The sequence below is a fragment of the Lactuca serriola genome, chromosome 4 (genome assembly GCF_051521515.1).
Source record: "Lactuca serriola cultivar US96UC23 chromosome 4, Lser_US96UC23_V15, whole genome shotgun sequence".
NCBI classification, from domain to species: Eukaryota; Viridiplantae; Streptophyta; class Magnoliopsida; order Asterales; family Asteraceae; genus Lactuca; species Lactuca serriola.
The window spans coordinates 364,660,340-364,670,259 of record NC_136411.1 but is presented as its reverse complement, the minus strand read 5'-3'; the positions used below and the strand labels follow the sequence as shown (position 1 = coordinate 364,670,259).

At 32.8% G+C, this 9,920-nt stretch overlaps 1 protein-coding gene across 3 annotated transcripts; it reads right to left on the bottom strand.

The window, feature by feature from the left end:
- Window positions 1-2,611: 2,611 nt before the first annotated feature.
- LOC145097654 (hyperosmolality-gated Ca2+ permeable channel 2.3-like) lies at window positions 2,612-8,069 on the bottom strand. 3 transcript variants are annotated; one of them, XM_079035271.1, is made up of 11 exons: window positions 7,862-8,069; window positions 6,875-7,231; window positions 6,615-6,767; window positions 6,462-6,525; window positions 6,018-6,227; window positions 5,754-5,942; window positions 5,285-5,583; window positions 4,922-5,198; window positions 4,554-4,829; window positions 3,122-3,355; window positions 2,612-2,919 (listed from the first exon to the last, which is right to left on the bottom strand). In XM_079035271.1, exons 2-11 carry the CDS (start codon window positions 7,153-7,155, stop codon window positions 2,761-2,763), a joined length of 2,142 nt encoding a protein of 713 aa, XP_078891397.1. In that variant the 5' UTR covers window positions 7,156-7,231; window positions 7,862-8,069; the 3' UTR covers window positions 2,612-2,760. The 3 variants fall into 3 exon arrangements, with proteins under 3 accessions (XP_078891397.1, XP_078891398.1, XP_078891399.1); XM_079035272.1 differs by having other exon boundaries at window positions 6,875-7,219; XM_079035273.1 differs by having other exon boundaries at window positions 6,875-7,166.
- Window positions 8,070-9,920: the final 1,851 nt, after the last annotated feature.

Below are 9,920 nucleotides of genomic sequence, written 5' to 3'. Positions count from 1 at the left end.
ATAAAACGATACATCTCTGGATACATATATCTTATTTTCGATTGGATTGTAGCACCGATAACCCTTTTTATGTGTAGCGTATCCTAGGAACACGCATCTAACAGCCCTTGGTTCAAGTTTTCCTATATTTTGATGAACATAAGCCGTACACCAAAATATTTGTGGCTCAAGTCCAAGATTAATAGGTTGTTGTACAAGCTCTTGAAGTTTTTCTAAAGGTGTGGAAAAACCAATAACACGAGAAGGCATTCTATTCATGAGATATGTCGCGGATCGAACTGCCTCACCCCAGAAATTTTGGGGTACGTTCATGTCGAACAAAGATGCACATACAATATCAAGAATTTGTCTATTTCTTAGTTCAGCCAGTCCATTTTGTTGGAGGGTTCCGACACAAGAGGTTTGATGTCATATAGAGTTTTCTTGGCAAAAACACATCATGGCATGATTTATGTACTCACCTCCATTATCACGCTGTAATATTTGGATATCTCTCCTATATTCAGTCTTGATTAGGTGATGTAGTTCTTTGAATGCAAACAATACATCCCCTTTATTTTTCAGTAAAGAAATCCAAATCATCCTAGTACACTCATCAACAAAAGTCACAAAATAACAAGCTTCACTGGGAGAGGAGATTGGCGCAGGCCCCCATACATCTGAATGTATTTTTTAAAAAAAGAAACGAAGACTTTATTATCACTAGGAGTACACAAAATTCTTGTGTTCTTTGCCAATTCACAAATACCATATTTAAAATCACTTTCATGAAGGTTCAAAAATAAATTCGGTTTCAACTTTTTCAAATAATTAAAAGATAAATGCCCTAGACGACGTTGCCATAATGTTGCCATAGACTTATTTGCCTTCTTTATTCCGGTATGAAATGCCGAACTCTTATGATTCTCTTCAAGATAATACGACCACCCCCTTCTAGTACCATAGCCAAGAATCTTGTGTTTCTCTATGTCCTGAAACACACAATCATTTGGCCAGAAAGTTACATAACAATTCAATGCTTCTGTGATTTGGCTAACTAAGAGTAGGTTAGAAGACAAAGATGGAACTACAAGAACTAAGTCAAGATTCATAGAACTCGACACCTGTACCGCCCCTTCACATGTCACTTTTTCAAGTTCCCCACTCGCAGTATGTATTATACTTTGTTTAGGTGCATGTAAAGTTGTCAAAAGGTTTTTATCATTTATCATGTGGTCTGTAGCACCTGTGTCAATTATCCAATTACTAATTTTTGTTTGGTTTTGACAAGACATACCGAAGTCAGTCGTACTGGTGTGTGTAGCCATTGGAGTTTCTTGAGCAGAAGTTACAACTGTAGCTTGACTTAGCTTTTTTCTAGGTTTTTTCGTGAAGTTTCACCACTCCGGATAGCCTATGATCTCGTAACATCTTTGCTTTGAGTGGCCTTCTTCTCTGCAGTGAGTACATGTAAACGAGTTTTTCTTTCCATTCGAGTTATTTCCCTTTTGAGGGCCGTTGCGTGAGACTATATGTACCAAGCTATCAGGTTCAACTTTTGGTTCTTCCATGGTTTGTCTTTGGCTGGAGTCTCTTCGAATGTAAGCATAGCTAGACTCCAAACTCATAGGTGGGTCTTTCCTTAGGATTTCACTTCTAGCTAGGTTAAACTCGGAGTCCAACCTAGCCAAAAAAATGTGTACACGGAGACGATTCATTGTCTTATTTTCGGACACAGTGCCATCGACAGTCTCCTCTTGCGTAGTAATTCAAGTATCAATTTCTTCGAAGATGCTCACCAATTCGTGAAACATAAGGATCATTTCAGAAAATTTACAATAAAACAGGGGCCAATTGCTAGTGTAGTCTTTTATTAATATATTTGTCTGTTCCAAAAAAAAATAATTTAGTTATATGATTATTCATAGTGTGAAACGACAGATTTATAATTATATAAAAGATTTAGGTCCAGGAAAGAATTTTCACCTACCTTTTGAAGATCTGAAATAACCAGTATTTTAAAAACCAATTTGAACCGGTTGGACCGGGAACCAGAGGAGAGAGCGGTTTAATTATCACCAGTTTTATATTGATTTCTGAACCGGATTGAACCGGTTGGTTTTTAGAAAAAAGCCGATTGAACCGGTTAAACTGAATAAAAACAATGAAAAAGAACCATTTACATAATAAATTTTGATAATTTTTTTTTCAAATGCATTTAGTTTTCTCTAAATAAAAACATATGACAAATATTATAAAGTTTTTTTTATGTGTTCATATTCATCTAAAACTATATTTTGTTTCGGTATTATACTTTATTTTTTTGTTTTTAACATATATGGATTAATGTAAAACACTAAAACTTATGTTTATGTGTTATTTTAGTGTATTTGGATTGATCTACAATTTATTTGTTTTGTGTATTTTTAATGTTTGCACTTGTAAACATCAAATTCATGATTTATATATGTATGTATGTGTAGGAAAATAGAAAAAAAAAAGTTAAAAACATAGAAAAATATAGAAACCGGTTCACCCGGCGGTCGAACCGGGAACCAGTCACCATACCGGTTCAACTAAAAAACCGGTTTTTAAAACATTGGAAATAACCAAGTCCAATGTAAGGCATAACTTTCCCTGCACAACATACAACTCACTTGATCATTTAATATTCACGCAATTACAAAAGCTGTTGAAAATGAATTTTCAAAAAGAAATAAATTATTATTAAACAAAATGAATTAAGGTGCACAAAATCTACACACTGTTCAATCATCACACTCATGATTCAGAAGCAAGAAGTGGGGCATTGTTGCTGTCTGTTCTTCTAGAAAATTGGATTGGCTGTAAAGCTGGATCTTTATATGCAGTGATTAGTTTCTCATGGAAATCAGACTTTCCAGGGGCATTTTCGTCACGTCTGTCTTTCTTTATCATCAACTGTATCATGAGTAATATTTTAGCTACACATTTAGAGTTTGATATATGATGGATGGTTGTTGATGTTCATAGAATCTTAGTGAAGGGAAATTATGTAACTAGGGTTACATGTGAGAAGTGGCAACGTGCTTTCTTTGATTTTTTTTTTTTTAATGTAATGAATGTGATTGAGAATTTGAGATGAATGGTTTTTGACATATACCTCAGCAGGATAGCCTTTGAAAACAGGTAGAAACCGTTTTCTGCAGTAGCTGTTGAAGAGAAGAGTGATGATTGGAAGTGGAATAGTCAAACTGGAAGCCAAGGGAAGCTTTTTGAGACCAAATATCCCCACAACAATCAATTGCATCAATACTAATGAAAAGATTGTAGAATTGTGCACAATTGGCCAAAACTCCCCACCAGTCTCAAATTTTGGTGAATAAACATTCAGCAACTATAAAAAAAAAACAAAACAAAAATCAGTATCATATCTATTATTTGGCTAAACGATCTGCAAGATATTCAACATTAATGTAAGTAGACATGTAAAAAAAATGAAGTCTAATTTATAATATATAAAGTTCGATTAAAAAATGAGAAAAAGACAACCAATGGCAAGTAGACATGTGGCGTGACCTTTTGTGAATCAAGATCGTCTGTGTGATATTCATGAAAGGTTGCATACTTTTTTCATTTTTCTTAGAAAATTATTTGTCTTTGTTGGTGAACCATAGGGACCAAAACTGTAATTTAGTCTTCTTGTAAAAATCTCAAAACTTGGAGCTAAAGTGCAGAATAGTAGAAACCACAAGGACAAAAACTATAATTTAGTGTTCTTGTAAAAATTTAAAACTTGGACTAAAGTGCAAGATATCGCAAACTATAGGGGCCAAAAGTTATTCACTCATTTCTAGCAAATAAAAAACTACATGGACCAAAGGCATAATTCACTCAAATTAAAAACTATGTGAACTAAAAATGTAATTTACTCATTTCTTGCAAATAGTCAAAAGCTACAGGGACCAAAATGTAATTTACTCATTTCCTGCAAATAATTAAAAGCTACAGGTACCAAAAGTGTAATTAACTCAAACTAAAAAATACAGGGACCAAAAATACAATTTACTCATCTACTGCAAATAATTAAGCACTACAAGGACCAAAAATGTAATTTACTCATTTCCTACAAATAATTAAAAGCTACATGGACCAAACGTGAAAAACTACAGGGACCAAAAATGTAATTTACTGATTTCCTGCAAATAAATAAAAGCTACAGGGACCAAAAGTATAATTATATTTAACTCAAACTAAAAACTACAGGGACCAAAAATACAATTTACTCATCTACTGCAAATAATTATAAACTACAGGAACAAAAAATGTAATTTACTCATTTCCTGCAAATAATTAAAAGCTACAGAGACCAAAAGTGTAATTAACTCAAACTAAAAACTACATGGACCAAAAATGCAATTTACTCATCTACTGCAAATAATTATAAACTACAGGGACCAAAAGTGTAATTCACTAAAAGTAGACCAAAAATGTAATTTACTCATTTTCCCGACAACTAAAAGGAAGATAGTAATAACAAAATATATATAAATAATCAAATAGCAAGAAATTTGATGATCATGAATCAATCTAACCTGATGACGATAAACTATGTATCCCTGACAGAAGTAAACGAGTAGAAAAGGCAGAATCAAGGGAGAGAGGACAAAGTATGTAATGCCAAAAAGTCCAAATAACAGAATACTTGGGATCACACTGCTGTAAGAAAGTGAAGGCACTTCAAAGTCTTCACCACTTTCAGTTGAAAATATTCTTCTTGTGTAACTGTAAATCAGGGGCATCAACCGTAAAAGTTCAGAAGATGTATTAGTCCACCCAGATGTCACTACATATGTTATGAAGAATGTAGCCTGTTCAAAAAATTAAAATATTAGTATCACCTCTTTAATATCCATTAAAACTGCATTGAACAAAAGGGTATTTATTTATTTATTCATTTTACCTGTACTGGAACAGCAACAGCTAATATATTTGGTATTTCCTTAGGCTCAAGGAAGATATTAACCCGATATAAAACCGATCCTGATAAAGCATTTGCAAAAAATACATTCCATATGGTAAACCAGAGCACTTTATTACATGCACTTTTCTCTATTTGGCTTCGTGCAACATAGCCTTGAATAGAGGATAATATTATCATCACAGGTGGCACATACTGTAAAAACGTCTTCAGTATCAAACTAGGAAGATATCCCGTGATGACTTGACTTACAAACGTTCTGCATACAAGTTAAACACCATATAGACAAGTTACATATGTAATTTCATAATATAGTGAAATGAGCAGGTTATATAGTATACTGACATGTTTAAAATGCCTGTGAGAAAAGGGAACCAAGTCTCCAACTGATTCAAATTTGTGAGACCCTGGACTATGAGAACAGGAATGAAGAACAAAATGGTAAGAACAACACACGCGATAACCACAACCACATTTCCAATCCATCTGCTTAGGAAAGATGCAGAAAAGAAAGGCCAGTATGTGTCACGAGGCTCTGGGGCCCGCTCAGTAAGCCACTCTGTAGGCTTTGCTCCTTGTTGGATTTGTAAAACTACTGCAGCACCAATTCGTGATTTGAAAGATACAAATGCAGCAGGAAGTTCCTACAAAATGAAAAAAAAAAATTATCAAATTTAGCCAACTACACATACTATAGATTATTTGTAGCTTATTACTATTTGCTTTTTTTATTGAACACTTCAAAACATTGGAGCACATAGAATAAATGAGAAGGAAAATACTAACATTGAGGGAAAATATATAATAAGCTTACCTTTCCATGAAGCAAAGATTGTTGTGTTCTTGTTTTTTCTTCTAGATCATCTAATTTCTTCTCATAATACTCCACAAGATCAACCTTGGGCCTACAAAGCCCAAAAAATCCAACACGCCCAAACCTTTGAGACCTCTGCTTTGTGGACTTCAGATAAGCGATTCTTTTATATAGCGCATCACCTTCATGCTAGAATGACAATTAAATACAAATAGGAATCAGATGAATTAAATGCATCATGTAAAGCTTTAAAAGTTGACTTACAATTAATTTCCAAATCTTTGAAGTGTGAAACACCATATAGTGTGATAGATATGTTGAAGGATAAAACTCTGAGAAAAATTTCTCAACGGTTTCACTTAAGGTGTCTGTAGGTGACTTTGGAATACCTCTAACCAATACTGTAAATTCATTGGGTTTAGGCTCGGATGAGGAGTAGAATGCAAGCCTTTTCAAAGAGATATAATTATACTCCTGCAGATCATAGTAAATAATTCATTGGATGAAAGGAAATTGATGTAGTGTTTGGTATGTGGGAATCGGGAACGGAATGGAATGGTTCATTCCATTCCCAAAGAACAACCAAACATGATCATGGAATGTAATGACTTATTCCATTACCCAGTTTATTCCATTCCATTCCATCCATCATTCCATTCCACAGAACCAAACAAACCATGAGTATCTATTGGTCAAAAGAATGCTTACATCATAAAGAAGATAGCAGACAAATGCAGTGAAGGCATACACTGCACCAAAGTGAATCCATAACCTTCAAAAGTTCCAAATAATGTGATCAGAGTTAACTAAATGTAACAGTTAACTGTTGAAGAATCAAAAAGGTAAAGTAGTAAAAATCACCTTTTGGATCCATCATTGACATTTGAAATACTGAATGATTCCAAGGACTTGTTTGTGAAGTCTGAAAAATCAATAAATATCTGACTTCCCATATAATTGATTGGCAGAAGAACACAAAGACCAATTACCCCAGCAAAACAGAACATTTTCAAACTGTAATGAAGCAAAAAGATTAGATAGCTTATACTTAAAAATATAACAACCCTACTTTGTTTAGCATATCCACTTAGAATGATTTATTGTGAATGAAAAATAGTAACCTGAAGATAAAAATGCGCATAAAGACAACACCATCTAAACCTGCACGCATGAGGAGTTCTTCTTCAGGGGGATGCCATGCCCTCATCATCCAACTGGTAGAAGGAAGTAACCTTTCCAAATTGAAATCACTTCTCTGATCATACTTTCCTTCAGCAACTATCCGTGGTGCATAAACTTCAGCATTCACTGGTTGCTTCCTCAATATGGAGTATAGAGTGATGTATATTAAACATAAACCAAAATTTATGCCAACAGAAGTCAAAAGAGCAGAAAGAATCATCCTTCAGAATGCTGAAAAAGTGAAAATTGCAGTTACTCCAGCTTTCTCTGGTTCTTAATAGTCCCTAAAAAGTCAACTTCCATGAAACATCAAAAATCAGTCTCTAAATATCAATCATAGTCCATTAAGAGGAATAGTCAACTCAAACAAATATAATCACTGAAAGTATAAGAGCAATTAATAATCTAAAGTAAAGCTGAATCCTAAAGCAAGTATACTTTTATCTGTAAAGATGCATAATCCTAAGAATAAAATCCAAAACTGAATGACAAATCAACTCAAACCCTAAACCATAACCATAGATGAAATAAAAATAATGACAACTGTATACCTAATCCAAAAAATATATACATATAGAACTGAGGCTAGTAAGAACTTCAGAAGAAATTACATCAATTAGATCATAAAATGTTAACCCGAATACAGCAACCACGATTGAACTACTAAATATCATCGAAGTTTATGAGACTATTACCAGAATTAACGATTATTCTACTGCAATAGATACGGATAAAGGAATCCATAATCAAGAAGGAATGTTGAGCTAGAAATGATAACTGGATATCTAAACGCGAAATAAAAACAATCAAACGTGTAACTACGGCTACTTAGAACTTCAAAACAAAATTTTAGCAATTAGATCACAAAATGCATAGCCTAATACAGCAAGAACGATTGAAGAAGTAAAAGTTCATGAAATTATTACCTGAATTAATGATAAGTTTCCGGCGATAGATACGGGTAGAGAAATCGAAGAAGGAATCTTTAGCTGAACCGGAGTTTAAGCTTCGTCGTCAGAATGTATTTTAACCGACTTTGAATGGGAATGGGAGTACGTGCCGCTGCCAGATTAAGAAATACTCCGTTTGTTCGCCGTTAACTGCCGTCAATTATCCTTTGCCACATAAACTGATTTCGTTAGTAAAGATCGACATATAAGTTTGTAACCCGATATCCGCGCCTTTTATAATGCCAATTCAATTTAATTAACATTTTATATATCTATTAAAATATCAAGATTTACGTACTTTTAAACTTTATTTTTAAGGTTTTTAATAATCGAGTGTATATAAAAGAGTGCTATTGAACATACTTTTCTAAGACATTTATATAATATTTTTATAGCTTTTATGTATAATCATTTGGAGATAAATAATTCATCATTCATAATACAATAAAAAATAATAATTTAATAGGTAGAGATAAAAATTAGCCAAAAATGAATCAGAATGGGATCAGCCTTATAGAATTTGTAAAGCTGATTTAGAATACCTTTTCCCTTTTATCCGTTTAATTTGTCCTATCAATATATAGAGACAAAAAAATTGTATTTTTAAATTATAAATTTCATAAAAATTACTATATCTTGTTATTTATGCTTTTATTTAACCAAATCACTGTTTTCTTTTCCAACAATAGCTGTTGTGAGTTTTTTTTTTCCGGAAAGAATTGCAAGAAAACAAATGGAAAATATTTTTTTCAAGTTAAAGTTCGTTTTTTATCAAACTTTTAATGATAATATTATTAAAAAGAAAATTCAATTAGTTTTAGGCTATATTGATTTTTATAGAATTTATAGTTTTCCGGTTTAATCATTAAGAATTTGTTTTTTATCTAAAAAAAACGATGTATGTACGCAATAGTAACGTTTAAACCAAAATAAAATATTTAAATAGTGAAAGCTAAAAAGAAAAGAACGAAAACTAAGATACAAAGGCTTTTATGAAACTTGACTATTATTATATATTTAAACAATATACTTATATATAATTTTGTAATTATATTACCTCATTGAATAGACTTTAATGAGATAGTGTCGTTATGAAAACACAAGTGTGTGGTTGATAATTTTGTGTGACCAACTGCCACACCAGGTCGACTAAATTACATAATTGGTCCCTATAATATATCAAAAATTAATTATTGGGTTTTTTTTTTTTTTTTTTTTTGTGATTTTGTTAACCTTTTTCGTCTGTATGATTTGCTTTTGTTGAAAAAAAATATATCAATAATGGATGTAAGAAGACTATTATATATTTATATAATGGATGTAAAGAAAATAAAATTTATTTAATATTTAATGATTATTTATAAATTATGTGGTATTCCAAACATATTGATTCACTACAATTATTAAAGTCAATAAGCATTTGGTCCATGTTTGCATGGTTCGTCCTTTAGATATGTAAAATGATAGCTATCCCCTTTTTCATTTATTTTATATTTTCTTTTTAATTAATTTTAATTTTCATTTCCCCCGCTCTTATCAAGCACCCCATGTGGGACCTTCACTGTACATTATAACTTTTAAAAAAAAAAAAAAAAATACGGCCTCCACAGACCGACGAATGCTCTGCGGAATCGAAGTACTTTCGTAAATTCACTCATCCCCTCATTGTAAAATCGGGTCTCCTCTTTGGTCCCCCACTGTCCCCTGCTCCCTCAACTTCAATTCGTTTCTTCGCATCTCCGCATCGACAACAACCCTCTTTTCTTCCGACAGCAACCCTCGTCAGCATCCCTTTCTTCCGACATCGACAGCAACCGCCCTTCGGACGACATTTTCCGGCTACAGCAGATGGATCGACATTTCCCCAACATTTTTGTTGATGGATACGACTCTCGGGTAATCCATTTTCAATGTTCTTTAGATTAATGTTTCCCCTTTTTGTATTGTTTAGATTTAGGGTTAAAATGGTATGAATATGCAATTCATAACCTGCAAATAGGCACAAATGGAACTGAAATGGATTTGAAATGGCGAA